This window comes from Muntiacus reevesi, chromosome 1, assembly GCF_963930625.1.
Source record: "Muntiacus reevesi chromosome 1, mMunRee1.1, whole genome shotgun sequence".
Classification (NCBI taxonomy): Eukaryota; Metazoa; Chordata; class Mammalia; order Artiodactyla; family Cervidae; genus Muntiacus; species Muntiacus reevesi.
The window spans coordinates 235314687-235335637 of NC_089249.1; the positions used below are offsets into that span (position 1 = coordinate 235314687).

General features: G+C 34.7%; 1 protein-coding gene across 14 annotated transcripts in view; it reads left to right on the forward strand.

Annotated features, from left to right (window-relative positions):
• The window catches only part of TCERG1 (transcription elongation regulator 1), a 52385-nt gene that overhangs the window by 14680 nt on the left and 16754 nt on the right, over positions 1–20951 (forward strand). For 4 of the 14 annotated variants that reach the window (XR_010660915.1, XM_065918840.1, XM_065918846.1 and 1 more), the window contains 10 exons: positions 4180–4242; positions 5401–5601; positions 6322–6494; positions 7368–7456; positions 15597–15757; positions 16862–16918; positions 17062–17128; positions 18196–18246; positions 19606–19741; positions 20560–20649. Coding sequence is in view for 13 of the 14 variants with exons in the window: in XM_065918840.1 (XP_065774912.1) it covers positions 4180–4242; positions 5401–5601; positions 6322–6494; positions 7368–7456; positions 15597–15757; positions 16862–16918; positions 17062–17128; positions 18196–18246; positions 19606–19741; positions 20560–20649 (1088 nt within the window). In the remaining variant the exon portion in view is untranslated. The remainder of the gene's footprint in view (positions 1–4179; positions 4243–5400; positions 5602–6321; positions 6495–7367; positions 7457–15596; positions 15758–16861; positions 16919–17061; positions 17129–18195; positions 18247–19605; positions 19742–20559; positions 20650–20951) is intronic. The other 10 variants (XM_065918842.1, XM_065918850.1, XM_065918845.1 and 7 more) reach the window with 6 other exon arrangements.

Sequence of the window (20951 nt, forward strand, 5' to 3'; positions counted from 1 at the left end):
GTTGCATTTGAAATTTGCCTTGAATCTCACTTGTTTGAAACATTTTTGAAAGATTCATGGCTAACTGCAATATTTTCTCTTCAGTTTTGGTAAATGTCCTTTTTTGTTATTGTTGTTTACATGTCTTAAAATTAGAGCCACATTTAAAGCTACACTCATTTTGGATAATGGCCTCAATGAATTAAAAGTGATCATCTTTTTGTGTAAATATGTTCTAAATGCCATATTTTAAGGGATTGACTGTATGAAGTTAAGAAATCACGTCGTAAGAGTTACCACAAGTGATTTATATATCATCCATTGGTCCAAGCACTTAATGTTTAATAAGTCATGTAATTTTCACCACCATCTTAGGAAGTAGATACACAGACAGGTTAAGGTTACTTGCCCATGGTCACATAGCTGGTAAGGGATGGTGTTGGGGTTTGAGCCTGGGCACTTCAGATCCAAATACCATGCTCATAATAATGATGTTATACTGAGAAAAAATTGTGAGTCATGTAACTTTAAAAAATTCATGTGAAACAGAATGCATGCTTCCCCTGTAACAATTGTGAAGTATAACATATACCACTTAAATGTTTACATAATTGCAGTGAATGTGTTTTATTCTCTTAAGGGAAATCATTTCAACTAGAGAAGGAATTAAAAGATTTTGGAGTACAATTTTTCCCCATAGGAATTAAACAATGATAGTGTTCAGCATCCTAATATGAGAGTGTTTGTTGTTGTCAGACACATTTACTCCTTAATCCATCGTCTGTTCTCCTAGATTTATAGTTGAAAATATTGATCCCTTAAAGAGGTCAGGGCTTCCCTGGTGGCTCAGACAGTAAAGAATCTACCTGCAGTTCAGGAAACCCTGTTTGGATCTCTGGGTTGGGAAGATCCCCTGGAGGAGGAAATGGCAACCCATCTCAGGATTCTTGCCTGGGAAATCCCATGGCTGGTGGGCTATAGTCCATAGTTGGACATGACTGAGTGACTGACACTTTCACTAAAAAGGTCAAGTTTACAAGGCTAGGTTGTAGCAAAGATGAATAGAACCTAGGCCGCCTGTCTCCTAATTTCACATTCCTTCCACGTGACTGCTGCTTTATTGCATTAGTTTTTGTGTAAAATAGGGTTGTGATACAGCTGGTAAGAGTTGCACACATGAATTATCACTGTTGCTCTAATTGTCTATTTCCTTGTAACTACTTTGAAAAGAACACTTTCAGCTATTATACCTGAGCAAGAAAGAAGCCAAAATTTTAAGAATCAGTGGGTTTTTTGGAAAATCTTTTTCATGTTCTTGTAGTGTTAGATAATGCATAGTATATGATATTTAAGAAACTGAAATCATTTGAAAGGAAGAAAAAATAAAAAGATCTTCTCAAATACTAGGTATTACCCTTTTTCAAAATTAAAAATAAACAGCTAGATACTTTCCTCTTTGGCATACTCTTTGTAGAAAATTAAGTGATAAATGGATAAAAGCATGACTTAATCTCTTGCAATCTTGGTCGACTTTAGGGCCAGGACAGTGTTAAGATTAAGACCATCCTGAATGCTGAGTCATCTTAAGGAGCTGGAGTTGTTAATTCTGTAGAGAGAAGATTGAGAGGTAGCATAACAACATATATGAGATAATTGGAAAGGCTGGTATCTAAAAGAGTTTGGTTTTGCTCTGGAGGTTCTTAATAGTACCAGTGAGTAGCAAAGAGTACTCTTTGCTAGTACCAGTGAGTAGCAAAGAGTACTAGTGAGTAGCAAAGAGTACTCTTTGCTAGTACCAAAATTATTTTTATAGGAAGCGGAATTTTGTCACAATAAAATCCTTTCAGTTACAGCTGTCTTTGAATAGCTTGGTCTTCTCTGGCCCTCACCCACCATTAAATTTTAGAACAGTTGGTAAACATTTGGGTTACCAGATGAGGTAGTACCTATGAAGTTTGTCAGCAAAAGACGTTTAATAAATGGCAGCCATTAATGACATTTTTTAGGTCAGTTGGAAGATGACCTGAATTAGATAATCTATAAAATTTTGTGCATGATACCAAAGATTCTTTGGAGAGGGAACTAATTTTTTATAGAAAGTAATATTAATATTTTTGAAGTAATATTTGTTGAATATTTGTAGTAAGGTAAATGGGGGATTTGGATGTAGTTTATCTTGGAGCCTTAAGTGCTGTTTGAAACATTGTATATATGGCTCTGAGGATGATTAAAGAGGGGATACTCAAACAGTGAAGGAAAGGAGTGGAAGAGTTAGGTGTAAAAACCTTCAGAGGTAGGCTTTGGGATAGTGAATTGGATTAGGATTATAGGATTTCTACTGTAAAATCTTATTTAGAATTTTAAGAAGCTTATAATAGTCAGTGACATCAGGATTATCCAGAATACTAAATGGAATTTTATAATTTCCTGGTAGAACATAATGTAAGGATGGATGGAGTTGTAGGGAAATTGAACAACTGCTCCTTTTAAAAAGAAGACTAAAAATTTAGCTCTTTGATTATTTTGTGAGTCTTCATGGTACACACATAGTCATCCTCAGAAAACCTTAATTTGGTCTTTTTAACATGAGAAGAAACAGAAATGTTCTTTTATCATGACCTGTAATGTTGATAGTCAGATACAAGAGTTCTGTTGACCTGGTTGATGTTAGACATGGCAGTTAGGCCTAAATATCAGTAGATAGGATTTTCTTCTATTTTAGTTGTATAGTTGAAATTATTTATTGGGATAGGTCTTTAGGAACAGTCTTTGAGAATAAAGTTCATATATTCTAAGATTTGAATTTCTAGTGCTGGCTTGCTAGGCTCAGTAGTCCTGCAGATGGCAGTATTTATACTAATTTAAACCTAATACATGCTGTAACTTCCTTAACCAAATGAATTTTTCCATTGCTTTCTTTAAACATGGAAAATAAAACTGTACATATAACTATTCAGCATGCTTTTATGATCCAGTGCATTTGTTTTAGTTTCAGTGTTAATAGAAGGTTTAGCTTTATGTTTTTATTTAAAATATAATTAAGAAGTTAAGGCAGTTTGCAAAAACTGGCAGTATTTTTGTGTGTGTGTGAGTGAACATAGGCACATTATTTATAAACCCAGGGGTTTAGCTTTAATTTTTTTCTCTGAATCATGAAGAGTTTCTTTTCATGTACTTTGTGGGGAAAATAGTTTATTCTTTTTAATTTTTGTCAGTACCAAAATAAGTTTAGTATTTTTTTTAGCCAAAACAAATGGAAGATAAAATTTAATTTCCAAACCCTTTGCTTTAGGCCTTTTCCTTGAAAATTTTTAAAAAATTCATTCTTTAATTTCAAATTTCCTCAATTAAAAAATCTTAGTTTTCCCGCTTTTCCTTTTATTCCCTTTTTATCATCATTGTAATGCATCGTGATGAGGCTTCATTCTTCTAAGAACTGTACGAAATTTCCATTCCTTTAGCTAGCTTCAACAAACTGAGGTTTCTAAATTAATCAACCCATGTAGTCATCAGTGGGGCTGTATTTTTCTTAATTTGTTAGCCTACCTCCACCGTGTCCCAAGCCCATGGCGTTTCACAGAGCAGGCAGCACACGTGGATGGATATTCTGTCTTTAGTTGGACGCTGCCCTCCTCTCCGCCCTTGCCCTTTTTACTATTTGCAGTGGAGTATTCGCATCTGTCTCCTACTCAGTTTTCCTCCTTGCTCTCACACGCTTTGTCCTGCCTCACTGTTCTCCTGCATGGCTGTGCTCCATGCCTCTGCTTCTGCATGTAGTTCCCACTCAGCAGCAGCACAGAGACGGTGTCTTGTCAGTGCCATGCTGCGTCTGCCTTTCCCTAGTTTCTTAAGCAGCATGGACTTGCGGTCCTGTGGGAAAATGTCCCACTTGGAAACCTGTTATGCATATGTAATGAAGGGACTTTTCCTTTGTTGATTTTAAACTCTTGAGACTCCTGCGAAAATTACCAGCTGGTTTGATAAAAAGGTAATTGATGCTATAACTTAGAATTAGTTATCATTGAATTTGGCACCACTTCCCACAAAATGTCAAACAGAAAGAAATTTTACTCCATCCTTGGTCTTTTTCATTTGGAAATAACATTCTAAATTGTAGTGGTAAATTATTTCCCTGAATCCCAGTGGTAGCCGACATACAATGGCAGCTTTCCAACGTATGCTTGCTTATCCATTTTACAGGTGTAGCAATGATGCAAATAGTCAGCTGCCCGTATGTAAAGACAGTCGCTACCACCAAGACCGGTAATTTTTAAAACCATCTTAGTTCGTTTTGTCTGTAAGTTGGCATGGTAGTGAATGTTGTTGTTTATCCTTTTATTTATTTATTTTGCCCAAGTGAGTGGATTTTTTTATATTTTTCTTTTTAATGAGCAGTATAAATGCAGTTGTCATATTTGGCCAACACTTAATTTTCCCAGTTGCCTGTAGTTTTAGCTTCGTTGGTTCACAAAAGCAAATAAGGTCAGATCACTTTATATCTTGATTTTTGTAATAAGTGTAAACAACTTCATTCTCATATTCATAACATTTAATTTTATTTTTGATGTGTGTTTTTAAGTTAAATATAAAAAAATCATTTCCATGTGTAAAGTGATGTGATTATGCTTGCATGCTAGTGAGTTTATGTGTGTGAATATTTGTGTGTGTATAGTATAAATTTGCATTTTAAAGTTACTGAAGTTAACTACCTGAAACTTAAATTCTAGTATAGGATATAAAGATTTTTTTTTTCCCAATTTTAATTCACATTTTTGATTATGTAGCACCAGCTTATTTAGCTGTCTGGTGAAAAATATAAATCTTGGCTTATCTTTTAAAAATAAAAGAAACTTTGCTCTCTTTTTGGAAAAGAATAAGCTGTCAGTTTACAGGGTAATCACTTACTATGTTAAAATTGCTTTGATAACAGAGTCAGGGATTTATTTTTGCTTATTTATTTTTTCAGTCATTTACTTTGAAATAGAATTTTATTTGTATCCTTTTTAAGTATCTTAGAACAAGAACATAATTTTGCCTCAGGAAATATTCTTAGTAAATGTGTTTGTTGCCTTGACTTCATTAGAACTTAAGAAATTCTTTATAAAAATATATTTCTATTAAAATTCAAGAATTTATCATTTTTATAGTTTTATGTTATTATGATTTATCACAATTTCATTATAGGTGTGACGCAAATTTCTGACTTTAAGGTACTTCTTGGGTTGAATTTCTGAATCTAATTGAATTTAGGCATTAGAAGTAAGCCAGATTTAAGTAATTAAGTAATATTTTATATGATTTTTTTGTTTCAGTTTGCTCATTCATTTATTATGTTTGATAGATTTAGCTCATAGTTTAAAGTTTTACTTTGTATCACAATTTGGTACTTGGATCTAATATTTTCTATTATTCTTCTTTTAGGTGTATTGCCAGGAATGGCCCCTCCTATCGTACCTATGATACATCCCCAGGTTGCTATTGCAGCTTCACCTGCTACCTTAGCTGGAGCAACAGCAGTTTCTGAATGGACTGAATATAAAACAGCAGATGGGAAGACATATTATTATAATAATAGAACATTAGAATCAACCTGGGAAAAACCGCAAGAGCTAAAGGAAAAAGGTATAGTTGTAATGACTTAGTGGGACATAGTATACATAGAATGGTATTTGAAATTCTGAATTAATTCCTTTTTAAAACATTTGAGGGGTTTTCTGTTTATATAGTGTTGGATTGTTTCCACTGAATTGATAATGTGTTCATTTAAAAAGCCACGGTTGTTCTGCTTGCATGTTTGTCCGTCACTTTACCATTTAGAGAAGTTAAATTACATGTCCACACTAAAGACACATTTTTTTACTGTCGTCAGGAATTGCATGATTGCCTAAGTAGCTGTTGAATTACTGTCGTCATCCTTACTGAGACTGATAGTAGTGACCAGGAAGGAATGTGTGTATTGTGTGTGTTCGGAAGAAAAACTTTAGGCTGTTGGAACCTTGGAGGAAGAGGACTCATAATTTTCTATAATCACAAGTCCCTGTTTCTGTTTTTTAGTATGTTACCCCTTTCATTTGTAGCAAAAATGATACATGGATGTAAGACTTTATGTCCTTCTGAAATCAGTAGTTCTTTTCTGCTGACAGTCCTAATTAGTATAGCAAGGTATTTGAAGTTGAGCATGACATTAGATTCAAATCAGTGATATTACAGGAAGAAAGTTTTACAGGAAGAATAATTTTTGTGGTTAATAGCTAGAAATGGAGTATCCTTACTGCTTAGTCTCAGAGTTCATCATAGGTTACATCAGAACCACTATGTGATGTTATCTCCATTTTTTAATAGAAAAACTAGAGGAGAAGATTAAAGAGCCAATTAAAGAACCTTCTGAAGAACCTCTGCCAATGGAGACAGAGGAGGAAGATCCTAAAGAAGAGCCGATAAAGGAGATAAAGGAGGTAAAGGGCCATTTCCTACTGACAAGAGAGCCAGCGTTGATTGTTGGATACAGTTTACTGGTAACTGAAAATCTGTTTGCTGTAGTTTTAGATAATTGCTGTAAATCTGATCCCTGAAATTTTAGGGTTCTTTGAAATTTGTAATTCAATTTTCCCTATGAAAATTTCATTGAATTACTTCTTACACGAAACCAAGGCCGCCCTAGAAAGAGCGAGCCCTGGACCAGAGCTGATGTCTCCTCCTGACTTACAAGCTGCTACATCTTATAATTTTGAGTACAACTTCACATTTGGGGATTGTTCATTGTATTTTACCTGTCCTCTCTTGCATGGAATAATCTCTGAACAGCACTAAAAGAGCTCTGCTTTTTGGATGCTCTGCTAAGTAAGGAATTTAGCAGAAAAAGAAATAACCTTAAATGAGGAAATCTCCTCTAATATTCTGTACCCCTTTCCTTATTTCTACCCCTAAACAGATGGTTAATGACTCTCTAAGTTAGAAACATCTTCTTCTGACAGGGTCTATATTTCTATGTGTGTGCCTTCTCAGTCATGTCTGAGTCTTTGCGACTCCATGGACAGTAGCCCACCAGGCTCCTCTGTCCATGGAATTTTCCGGGCAAGAATACTGGAGTGGGTTTTCCTACTCCTGGGGATCTTTCAGACCCAGGGATTAAACTTACATCTCCTGCGTTGGCAGGCAAATTCTTTATCACTGTGCCATCTGGGAAGCCAATAGGTTCTACTGTCATGGAATTCCGTTCTGCCTAAGGGGCAAAAATTTAGAAATTCTGACTCAAAGTCTCCCCTCTGTATGGTAGCAACAGACATTATGTTAGTTTTACTTTAAGGTATTTGCAGTCTAATGTTTGTGGGATATTCAAGTATAATTTTGTGATATTAATTTAATGGGAGTAATACAATTTCCCATAGGAGCCCAAAGAAGAAGAGATGACTGAGGAAGAAAAAGCTGCCCAGAAGGCAAAGCCAGTAGCTACTACCCCTATTCCTGGTACTCCGTGGTATGTAGGTTACTTAATTAGTAAGTTGTTTTATTTATTTATTTATTGCCATGTTTGGTTATTACATTATTACACAATAGGAAGAGAAAGTACTTTAAAAAAGTATGTGTCAAATACTGAATGTTTTTTGGTTGTTTTATTTTGGATTCTCAAACCTAAAACTCAACTGCTGCAGTGTCTTGCTCTTCTCACAGAACTCTCTATTAATATTTACTGATTATAGTTACAGATTTGAACCACTGTAAGATCCTGAATCTCCTTTTTTGTTGTTTGAAATATTTTAAAATTGCTTTATAGCCTCAAAATGATTATGTTTAGAGAACTGTGTAAAATCACATCTTTTTATCTTAGCTTTGAGTAGTCTGTTTTTTCTTTCCTTTTTTAATTTGGTTCTCCCTTTTCTTCCTCTCCCCACATCAGGGCTTTCTTTCCCTATTCTATTTAATCTGTATTCAGTCTACTCATGGCAATGAGTTGGCTTGTTTCTTAAGTCTTGTAATCTGTAAATTTCCCTTCAACTTGTTTTCCTTTTTTCTCCTTTGTTTTATTATTTGTTCTATAGAATCCCACAGTCTGGGTTTTATTTTTAATAGAATCCTCCATTCTGAATTTCCTGTTAATTTAGCGGCAGTTACAGAGATGTGATCAAATTCATGCTAGTTTTCCCTTTTTTTGTGTGTGATTTTAGTGGTCATTGCTGATTTTTGCCTAGATCAGTGGTTTTCCGGAGAAGGCAATGACAACCCACTCCAGTACTCTGGAAAATCCCATGGATGGAGGAGCCTGGTAGGCTGCAGTCCATGGGGTTGCGAAGAGTCAGACACGACTGAGTGACTTCACTTTCACTTTTCACTTTCATGCATTGGAGAAGGAAATGGCAACCCACTCCAGTGTTCTTGCCTGGAGAATCCCAGGGACGGGGGAGCCTAGTGGGCTGCCGTCTATGGGGTCACACAGAGTCGGACACGACTGAAGCGACTTAGCAGCAGCAGCAGCAGCAGCAGCAGTAGCAGCAGCAGCAGTGGTTTTCAATCAGAAGTAATTTTGGCTTCCTCCCCTCAGCCCCCTCCTCCCTGAAGTTGGGCAAAGTCTGCAGGCATTTTTGGTTGTTATAACTGGAAGGTATTAAAGGCATGTGGTAGGTATAGTCCTGGGCTGCTCCTAAACACCCTACCATATACAGGGCAGCTCCCTGTAAGAATTAATTATTTGGCCCAAATGCCAATAATGCGGAGATTGAAAAACCTGGCCTTTTGGCATTTTTACTCATTTGCTTTTCCCACAGACAAGAACAGTAGTGTCAGCAAGAGTATGATTACTGAAGACAGTTTAAGATTTTTTTCTGGTTATTTTCCTACCTAGGTGTGCTAATATATTTCCAGTGGTATGAGCTGTAAGTGTGGAGTGAGAAGCTGTCAGGACATTTCAGAGTTAATAGAAAGACTATGGACAAAGAATTCTTGTATCACCAGGGCTTCCCCTGGTGGCTCAGATGGTAAAGAATCCACCTGCATTGCAGGAGACCTGGGTTCGATCCTTGGGTTGGGAAGATCCCCTGGAGGAAGGCATGGCAACCCTCTCCAGTACTCTTGCCTGGAGAATCCATGGACAGAGGAGCCTGGTGGGCCACAGTGCATGGGGTTGCAGAGAGTCAGAAACGAGTAAGCACTCAGCACATGGACAAAGAATTCTTGTGTCACAGAGCTACCTTGTGCTAATAATAGGCATGATAAAGTGCTTAGGGTGAAGTGTACTAATAATCTGCATCATTTAATATATCAAAAAAGTAAGACTGGCAGATACTTAGGGGAAGGATAGATACGTGACAAAGAGCATATGATAAAATATTAAGTCTAAATCTAGATGGTCAGTATATCGTGCTCACTGTTCTAGAGACATTCTTTGAATATTCTGTATGTTTCAATTTTTCCATAATACTGAGTAAAAACCTATGGAAATAAAGAAATGCATCAGCAATTAATCAATTGATATAAATATGTAAATAAAAATAAAGTTGTCATGCCAGCCTAGGTAAATATAAAATTTCAAATACCATAAGTTCAAAGATAAATATTTCATAAGTTGAAATCCAACACAGGTTACAAACAAATTATGAATGGCAAATAAAGGCAGCCTCACTTTGACTTCGTTGTTCAGTGGCTCAGTCATGTCTAACTCTTTGCGAACTCATGGACTGCAGCACACCAGGCTTCCCTGTCCTTCACCATCTTATGGGGCTTGCTCAAACTCATGTCCATTCAGTCGGTGATGTCATCCAACCATCTTGTCCTCTGTCGTCCCCTTCTTCTCCTGACTTCAGTCTTTCCCAGCATCAGGGTCTTTTCCAGTGAGTTGGCTTTTCTCATCAGGTGGCCAAAGTATTGGAGATTCGGCTTCAGCATCAGTAAAGTCAAGTCGCTTAGTCGTGTCGGACTCTTTGTGACCCCATGGACTGTAGCCTGCCAGGCTCCTCTGTCCATGGGATTTTCCAGGCGAGAGTACTGGAGTGGGTTGCCATTTCCTTCTCCAGGGGATCTTCCCGACCCAGGGATCGAAGCCGGGTCTCCAGCATTATAGATAGACCCTTTACCATCTGAGCCACCAGGGAAACCCACTTCAGCATCAGTTCTTCCAGTGAATATTCAGGGTTGATTTCCTTTAGATTGGATTTAGATTGGTTGGATCTCCTTGCAGTCCAAGGTACTCTTAAGAGTCTTCTCCAACACCACAGTTCAAAAGCAGCAATTCTTCAGCACTCAGCTTTGTTTATGGTCCTGCTCTAACTTTCATACATGACTACTGGAAAAATCATAGCTTTGACTAGATGGAACTTTGTTGGCAAAGTATTGTCTCTGCTTTTTATTAGGCTGTCTAGGTTTGTCATAGTTTTCTTCCAAGGAGCAAGCGTCTTAATTTCATGGCTGCTGTCACCATCTACAGGGATTTGGGGGCCCCCAAAAATAAAGTCTCTCACTCATTCCATTATTTCCCCATCTATTTGCCATGAGGTAATGGGACCGGATGCCATGATCTTCATTTTTTGAATGCTGAGTTTTAACCCAAGTTTTTCACTCTCCTCTTGCACTTTCATCAAGAGGTTCTTTAGTTCCTCACAGTTTTCTGCCATAAAGGTGGTGTCATCTGCATATCTGAGGTTATTGATATTTCTCCCAGCGGTCTTAATCCAAGCTTGTGTTTCATCTAGTCCAACATCTTTCATGATGTACTCTGCATATAAATTAAATAAGCAGGGTGACTGTATACAGCCTGGACATTCTCCTTTCCCAGTTTGGAATCAGTCTGTTATTCCATGTCCAGTTCTAACTATTGCTTCTTGACCTGCATACAGGTTTCTCAGGAGGCATATAAGGTGGTCTGGTATTCCCATTTCTTTGAGAATTTTCCACAGTTTGTTGTGATCCACACAGTCAAAGGCTTTAGTGTAGTCAGGCAGAAGCAGAAGTAGATGTTTTTCTGGAATTCTCTTGCTTATCTCTGATCCAACAGGTGTTGGCAATTTGATCTCTGGTTCCTCTACCTTTATGATGCAGTCTTAGTAAGCAGTTGGAAAAGTTACAAGTCTCCATGACCTTAAAGGCTTTTGTTTTGTCAAAACATTAAAAACTTTATTAGAACCAGAAACTAAAGTTTACTGAACCTAGAAAATTTATAATTTTTGATTCTTCTTTATTCTTAAAAAAAAAAAAAGGTAAAATAAAGTCAAACTGATGCTCTGAAATACCAAGAAAAAAATTCCAGTATAATTAAGGAAAACATGAAACTTCATAATTTATATGTAATTTCTTAGCTTATCTCTTAAGAAATAGTAATTTGAAGAGCAGCATGTAAGGATACCAAGAAATAAACTAATAAAATTTGATTATCCAAATGAAGTAGCCTGCTTGGTTAGCTGAACAGTTGAAAGTTATGGTTACCTATCTTATAAGAAATAGAAAATAATTAGGGAATTAAAGTTACACTGTTGATACATTCCTTCATTGATAAAACTTGGAAGATAATTTGGACAAGTGGTTATCTTTCAGGTATTCAGATGAACTATTAAAACATTAGGACCATGTAATTGCAGTTTTGGAGAGGGAACGGAGATGCTTCTTAAGTAAGACAGAAAACCTAGAAGCTGTAAATAAAAAGATAATTAAATTTGATCTCATAAAAATATAAAACTTGTGTGTGATAAGGTTTTGGATATTTTGTAGACTAGAATCTTGCTAAATTCATCTGTTATAGTTTTGTAGATTTCTCTGGAATTGTCTTCATGAATTCTATCACCTGCAGATGGGAGCACGTTTCTTATTTTCTGATTTTTAATGTATTTTCTTTTTCTTTTCTTGTTGCTAGGACTATCATATCAGTGCAATGCTAAGTAGAAGAAATGAACATCCCTGCCTTATTCTCCATGTAGGGGGAGAAATTCAGTCTTTTACATCAGATATAATATTAGCTTATATGGTTTTTAAAAAATTTGATTCTGTTTTTATCATAAATTTACATCTTTTGAAATGAGTTTTTCTCTTACATTCTTTTAATATGGAGAATTACTCTGAATTTTGATTGTTTAACAAGCATTTCTGTAATAAACTTTAATCATGATAGATTAATCTTTTTATTGTATTGTTGGATTTGATTTGCTAGTATTTTACTAAGTATTTTTGCATCTATACTTGTGGTATGTGAATCCATAAGTTTCTTTTGTAATGTTTTTGTTGGATTTTGGTATTAGGGTTTTGCTGGTTTCAAGAAATGAGTTGGATGGTGATTGGTGATTTCTATTCCTCTATTTACTGAAAAAGTTTGTAAGATAATACTTTCTCATTAAGGTTTTATAGAATTAACAAATAAACCATCTGTGGTCAGAGTTTTTTGGGGGGGGGGAGATTTTTGGTAACAACTTAAACTTCTTTAATAGCTATAGGACCATTCATTTTGTTTTGTTTCTTGTGTTGTCTTTGGTTAAGTTGTATTTTTCAGGAAATTTGCTTATTTTGTGTAAGTTGAATTTGTTCTAATTATTTTCTTAGTATCCTTTGAATGTTTCTGTTATTATTTTCTTAATATCCTTTAAATATCTGTGATCTGTGGTGATACTGCTTTTTCTTTCCACATAGTGGTGATTTGTTCTCTCTTTTGGACCAGTCAAGCCAGAAGTTTGTCTGCTTTGTGGTCTTTCATAAAGACCACAAGTTTTAGGGTGGTTGGGCGCCTTCACTCTTGCCCACTCTTATTTCCTTTTTTCTGATTACTTTGGGTTTACTTTATACTTTTTCTAGCTTCTTTTTCTAGTAATTATGAAATTACTCTTAGGTCATTAGTGTTCTTTTCTTACCATTTAAAGCTTAACAGTTTCCTTTAAAGCACTGCCTTAGCACCCTGGTGGCTCAGAGGTTAAAGCGTCTGCCTGCAATGCAGGAGACCTGGGTTTGATCCCTGGGTCGGGAAGATCCCCTGGAGAAGGAAATGGCAACCCATTTCAGTATTCTTGCCTGGAGAATCCCATGGACGGAGGAGCCTGGTGGGCTGCAGTCCATGGGGTCTCAAAGGGTTGGACACGACTGAGCAACTTCACTTCACTTTAGCACCAGCCTACAAATCTTGATGTGTTGTATTTTCATTACCATTCAATTTTTAATTATAAAAGTTATTTTTGATTTTTGTCCTTGACTCATATTATTTAGAAGTCTTTTTTTTTCATTTCCTTAATTTGAATTTTTTCTGTGTATTTCACTTGTACTGATTTAATTGTCCTGTGGTCAGAGAATGTGCTTTCTTTGGTTTTGATACTTTCACATTCATTAAGACTTTTTTTTTTTTTTTTCAATTGTTCACCAGGTGATCTTTCTTGGTACTGTTAGTTTTAGGGTTTGGTTGGTCTGGCAGTTGTTGAGATAGTTCTGTTAATCTATTATAATAGTGGAATTGCCTATTTCATCTACTTTTAAGCTCTGTAAACAGGCTTATTATGTATGTTTTACAGTTGGTACATGTTCCTGATTGTCTTTTTTTTTTATCATTATGAAAAGACTCTATTTCTCTCTCATAATCCCTTTTGTCTTGTGCTTTTTCCATCCATTTACTTTAAAGCTTTCTATAATTTTATGTTTAAAGTTTCTTAAAACAGCTTATAGTAGTGTCTTGTGTTTTTGTTCACTTTGGAATGTTTAGACTGTTAACATGAATGTAACTTTTGGTTGGATTTAAATCTATTATTTGTTTTCTGTCTTCTCTATTTTTGTTCCTCCGTTCGCCCTTTACTCCCTTTATTTTAATTATTTGAACATTTTCTAGCATTTAATAATTTATCTCTTGGCTTTCGGGTGATATCTCTTTGCATTAATTTTTTGTTTTTCTTTTATTATATACCCACTTAACTATCACAGCCTACTTATTATTGTAGCACTTCACGTAAAATGTGGGACCCTTGTTATCATATAGGTTCTTTTTTAACCTTGTACCTACTGACCTTTATGTTACAGTTGTCATATGTATTACTATTACATGCATTGAAAACCCCAACATGTGTTGTTCATAATTTTTCATACATATTTTGAAGAACTTAAGAGGAAAAAATCTTTGATATTTACCATTTCTGTTTTTTTCCCTTCATTACTAAGGATCCAGGTGCTTTTTTGTTTGTTTATTTGGTATTTTTTTAGGTATCACTTCCTTTCAGCCTGAAAAACTTTCTTACAGGACAATTCTGATAGAAATGAAACCTCTTGGTTTCCCTTCATTGAGAATATCTTCTTTTCCTTTATTCTTGAAGGATGTGTTTGCTCTATATGGGATTCTAGGTTGGCATTTCCTTGTTTCCTGGACTTTAATGATGTTGTTTTAATGTATTTTTGCCTCTCTGGTTTCTGGTAGGAAATCCACAGTCCCTGAACTAGTTTCCCTATTTGTTTTCTGCTGTACTTTTTGTTAGCTGCTCTCGAGGATTTTTCTTTATATCCGACTTCCATCTGTTTATGTTGTGTCTAAAAATGATTTTCTAGAAGTTTATCCTGTTTGGGGTTCACTGAACTTCCTTAGTATTTATACTGTCTACCAAATTTGGAGATATCTTTGGGCCATTTTGTCTTTAGATTTTTTTCTGCCCAGACATGTCCGTCAGGCATTTTGATATAGTCCCATAGGTTCCTGAAACACTATTCTTTTTTTTGTTTTCTTTTTTAGCAGTTTCTCTGCTGAGAACCTGTCTTCTTTCAAGTTTTGGCTTATCTTTGTTTTGTTTTTCTTTATCTCATTAAGTGTAATTATAATTGCTGCTGTAAAGTGTTTGATTATTTCAACAATAGAGACTTTGTCTGATTAATTTTAACATCCAGGTCACCTTGAGCTTGGCAGCTGTTGGTTAACTTTGATTATCTCGTCATAAAGACCTGCTTAAGAGAAATCAGAGAAAAACTAAGAGAAGTTTTAGCTGCCTGTGCTACTATTACTGTGCAGCCAGGGGCCTCAGCAGAGGTTTGAGGGAGGAGAAATTTATACCCTTGCTTCTCTAAATTTTGACTCCATATCTGTGTTTTGTTTTTTTTTAAACCTTAGAGAGTTCTTTGGTACTTGTTTCTTTCCTTATTGTTGCTGAGTTTCTAGTTGTAATTAATAGGAACAGTGGGTTGTACTGGGTTACAGTGCCATAGCTCAATAGGTGCTTTTATTTTTAGATACTTGATATAGTCAATTATTAAAAGCTTCATAAATAATTGCATTTGAGTTTGTAGTCTGTCTGGTTTGGTAAGAAATAGTATTATGTAATAGGTCAGATGCTGTGGTGTGTTCTTTAGCTATAGAACTGTTTAATAGCATTATTATTTGCTGTTAGGCTCATCTTTTGTGATAGGTTAACATTGAGTGTGCCAGACATGTTCCTGAGCACTCTAAATTCTGATCATGAATGTTTTGCTTTTCCTAGTTTTCTATTAGTATGTTGAGTTGCTGTTTTACTTAACCCATAGCCAGTCACCTCTCCTTTTCTGAAAATCATATTTGGCTCCCTGTAAGTAATAATAATGTGAATGTGTCCTTCCCCACCACTACCACCTCCCCTTTTGATTGGATGGCATTAAAAGGCCTAACTATAAAATATGTTCCATAACATAAGAAAATGTTTGACTATTCCTAGGTGTGTTGTTTGGACTGGTGATGAGAGGGTCTTCTTTTATAATCCTACCACCCGTCTTTCTATGTGGGACCGGCCCGATGATCTGATTGGAAGGGCAGATGTTGACAAAATTATTCAGGAGCCCCCACATAAAAAAGGGATGGAAGAGGTGAAGAAACTGAGTAAGTCTTAAGTTAGCGTTTGTCCTCTGATTTTAATATGCTTTTAATATTTTTATGGAAAATAGTAGGCAGTTTAGAAATGTCTGTTTTCAAGGAATATAAGGAAAGGAATATTTGAGAAATGGAAAGTAGACTGCTCTCCTAGATTAACTTCAGATAATTAAAAAATAGAGAATTTGGATAAAATTATGGTTTGTAAATATTTATTATATGTATTTTAAAAACATCTTGTTCTTTTCAAGGTTGTCAGTTAGTCCAGGATATGTTGTACTGCTGATGCTTGCTTCATTCTTACTAAGAGTATTGCAATGCTCCTCGGTGAGCCTTTTAGCACCTTTTGTGATTAATGTTACATATTTTGAAATAATCAAGCTGTACAGAGTATTTTTAAAATATTGTTTATTAAAATTTGGTTAACTAAAACTGCAGTGTTTTAAACTTGATGAAATTTGGGGAAGTAAACCTTATTCCTGGGACTAGAGAGATGCCTGCACCTTCTTAAGAGATAATCTTTTAACTCACCTTACCCTCAGACAGTCTTTCAATATATAAGATATATAATAAATATAAATATTTGTATTTAATTTTTATTGCATTTTTTATTGATAATTTGCCGTGGTATTGATAGGATTGTGTTTTTTAAAAAACCCTTTATGTAATATAAAAGCATGATAAAGGATTCATTTAATACTTTAGTTGAAACAAATCCTGATATATCATTTATAATAATTGAGAAATCTTCATAGATTATATATATACACATGGTACTAACATTTTCTGCTTGCTTGTGATTTCCAAATTATTGGAACTTGGTCTACCTGGTGCAAAAGGTATAAGGGCTTTATTCTTTATTTGATAAATATTCACTTATTTGATAAATGAATACAATATTCATTTATTGATAAATTTTATGTTAATAAAAATTTCAGAATGAATCAAATTTAAAGGGAAGATTAATAGAGGAGTTGTAGAATTATCATGATTTATTTAATGTTTTATAAAGAAGTGTTATAGATATATAAATAGTTGAGTAATTTTATTAAAGAAAAGATTGTGTAACATGTACATATAACTGTTCATAATTTTTGAAATTTTTTTTGCCAGGGCACCCAACCCCGACAATGCTGTCCATCCAAAAGTGGCAGTTCTCTATGAGTGCAAGTGAGTGAGCTCTAAGTTGCAGCTTTAAAAAATACTGCTGACACAAGCGTTCCAGTAGTGGTTAGCAGAAGGATTCATACCTAAATATTTAAATTGTTGCTTGCTTATTTTTATTCTGACAGTTAAATTAAATTTCCTTATAGTTAAAGAAGAACAAGAATTAATGGAAGAAATGAATGAAGATGAACCTGTTAAAGCCAAAAAACGGAAGTAAGTAATACTTATAGTTTATGTAATTTAGGTAGAGTTTTACCTTTTAAAAGATGATTAGGCTGCAGTCAGTTCATGATTAGGACATGTAATGTGTGTGTTAGGAGGCAGAAGTCATGATTGCTCTCTTTAGGCCTATTACTAAGCCTTGCTTTAGGATGTAGAAATGGTGTCCCTTCGGTTTCTAGATGTGGAAGAGTTTTGGTTATTTAAATATGTATTATGAAGCCAAATGACATTATTATGATAAATTGTTTTCAGAGATTCATTACACCTGAATTTTATAAAAAAAGTTTCCTTCCTAATGTAGACTTCAACAGATACTGTTCCAGAAATCTGATAAATGTAGACCCAGACTTCTCTCTCTTTTTATATACTTGTCTCTTCACTTAGTCCTTGTATCGATGGTCATTACTTGTTGAAGAGGGAACCTCTGAGCTTATTATTATTAGAAAGTGCTCTGAGAGAAGGAGAGTGGTATAAATGGAAGCCTTAGTTTGACCAGTGTTCAGTAAAATATGAATGTTACTAATTATGGGGGGGTGAATGGGTGGGATAGAAGGTGTTTGTATATGAGTGGGGGAGGCATGGGACCATTATTTAGCAGCAAGAAGGAAAGTTTGAAGACGTTATTATGGATTGGTTTATCATAGTCCTTATCTGAGGACAGATTGAATGCAGCCAAATTATGGCAAAGAAATCAGTAAGACAACCCCTGTTAAGGGTGTTTCTTTTTTTAAAAAGTTACTTTATTGGCAACAGTGTTAAAGAAATTAAGATATTAAAGTGTGACTCATAATTGACCACAGTAACAGCAGCTGTTTGAATTTTTACAGTAGACTTTTTAGTTCTTGACCAAATGTATTTTTTATTAGTTGTAATCAACTGAATTTGTCTTCTTTTAAAAATCTAGAATAAGAATTTGTTTTCTTAATATTATAAATGACTGTATTCATTCTGTTTATGTACCGTGATTTTGGATGTTCCTACAATGTTAAACTTTTAGGTTGTTTTTAATTGTTTGTTCTTATAGACAACTCTGTAAGGTTTTTAACTGCTTTTATCAGGAGAATGTCAAAGAAGTCCTTTATGTGGATTGCCCGAGCTTCTCTATTTAGGTACAAAGCTAAAAGCCTATTTTTCCTGGCTTAGTTTTTCTTTTATTTCTTTTATTGAGATAGATAGTGATAGTTTGTATTGTGACATTTTCATTTAGTATAATTCTGTAAAGGTTATTTGTTTTCATTAGTTGTATTTCTTGTCTTTTAACTCTTTATATAAATAGTTCTTAAATAAATTATTATAAGAGGGTATATTGTTTGGCAAATTGCTTTTACCTGTTTGTTTTGTGCATATCTTAGGTCACAGACTATCTCGCTAAGTTCCTGCAGGTCACGGATTATATCTTCTATTTTTGATTCATTCCCTAAATTGCTAAATACCTCTCACCATATCTGTGGGCTAGCCTTAGTTCCATTTAAATCTCCTGGGCTACCTTCATTTGCCTATATAGCATGATTTTGAATTTCCTAATGTTCTGTTTTCTTAATTCCCTTAAGTTTATGCAGGAAATATGAACCAATTTTATTTGTATACAAAGCAGATCAAATTTAAGATGGAAGATCTGCTTAAACACACCTGAGTGTTACTGAATTACTTTTTTGATTATTCACATGAATGGGCCTTCTTCATAGGGCAGATGTTTGAGAGGTGACTTAATTTCATGTTCACAAACTCTCCTGAGTACTGTACAGCAGCAGGGTTGTCCTTAGCCCTGGGGTGCATTTTTGGAGAAACAAGAAGTAGTTTAGTCATTGATGAACAGTTCTAATTCCACCTAACTACTCCGGGGCCTATGTTGCTCTCTGGGACCCGTCCTTCAACTTAAATCTCAACTTATCACCCAGAAAGTGAGTAAAAAAAATGTCAGGTAGGTAAGGTATATATCTCACATATCCACTTGGCCAAATTTGCAGATATTTTATTTTCAAAATAAATATTTGAGATTAGTAAGACTTTTACCAATTTTTATTAGATTAAAAATCGTATGCATTTATAATGTAAAAGCATTTTGGAAAATACTGTTTTTCCTATATCGTTTCAAGAACTAAAAATTATATTCTGTGCTGTTTGATTCTAACACATAGAGTTTTATTGCAATATTGGATAAGTTTTGTTTTTAAGTAAGGTCGTTTATTTTGTGTATCAAGTAGTATCAGGGAGAGACAGCATATTAAAGGTATTTTTCTTTCCTAACAATGTAGCCACTGTAACATCATTAGAAGCTCATTGTAACTTTATTATTATAATAAAAGTTGCTTATCCCTTAGAGTTGATTTGAAAAGCTCAGTATAATTTGTTTTTGCCAAAAATATTCTGCTCAGTAGTGAGTCTTGAATTTTCCAGTGATTTTAAGATTTTAGTAAGATTATTTATTAATATTTTGTCAGTTGATGCCTGTATTTTCTTTTTTATAGGAGAGACGATAATAAAGACATTGATTCAGAGAAAGAAGCTGCCATGGAAGCTGAAATTAAAGCTGCCCGAGAAAGGGCCATTGTCCCTCTGGAGGCCCGAATGAAGCAGTTCAAGGACATGCTGCTAGAGAGAGGGGTCAGAAAACAATCTTTGGGGGAGATATTTCTGTTTTGTATAAGTAATATAAATATGTCTTGCTAAAAGGTCAAATCTAAGGTTAGTGCTCATGTCGTGGGGGCGGGATAAGGGAAGCCTGTCAAATCACTGTGCTCTTTTTCAGATAGCGTTTTTCTTGGCTAATTATATTATGTTTTTACTAAATGCCATTTTATTATCCTTTTAAGTACAAATAACATTTAACATTTATTGGGTCATTAAATTTTGGTGAGTAATATGACGAGTATTAACATTACAGAATGGCGGACTACTCGGGATAGGTAAGGTAAATGTGATTCTTTTAATATCTACAGAATGGCTTTTGGTTAAAGGAGTACTGGTACTTTATGATATTACTATTAATGAAGCTTAATTGAGAAGGGATTTCAACCTTTTGATTATATTCACAGATTCATTTGAGTAAGTAAAATTGTTCAACTTTATACCACAATATTGTTCACAAGATTAGAGCAAGCTTGGGAAATCAAAATGCAGATCTTCAAGGCTTTTTCTGATGTACTGATTTTTAAAATGTCACACAGTAGTGGTTATTTTAATGAGTAATTAAGTATGTTATTTCTATATAATATAGAAATGTTCAGAGCCAATTAGTGTGGAAATTTGCTTTTGCCTAGCCTCCCACTGCTTGTCATTTATTAGTGATGGAAACTGCAGTATGGTTTTTATTATGTGTCCTTTTTAAGTAGACGTCCCATAGATTTCAAGCAAAATTATATGACCTTTCAGTTTTTAGAGCCAACTTAATTTATGAGGCAATACATTTTTTTATTTTAAAGGTGTCTGCTTTTTCAACATGGGAGAAGGAGTTGCACAAGATAGTTTTTGATCCTCGGTACTTATTGCTCAATCCTAAAGAGAGAAAACAGGTAAAATGAAAATAGCAGTAAGAAATGTATATCCCTTGCCAGCATAACTTTTAAATTGAACCGTTTCATACCATAGTGACCCTCTGTGTCACCATTTCTGCCTCAGAAATACTTGGATATTTTTGCCATTATGGACATGGCTTTTGCCTCATGAACATTTTGTCCTTATATTTCATATATACTGATGTTATACCAAGGTTTCAAAATGAACTCATGTACATTTATTAATTTTTATTGGGCAAATGATGCAAATTTAAGGTAGCAAGATAGCAATATCTATCTTGCAGATATATATATACAGA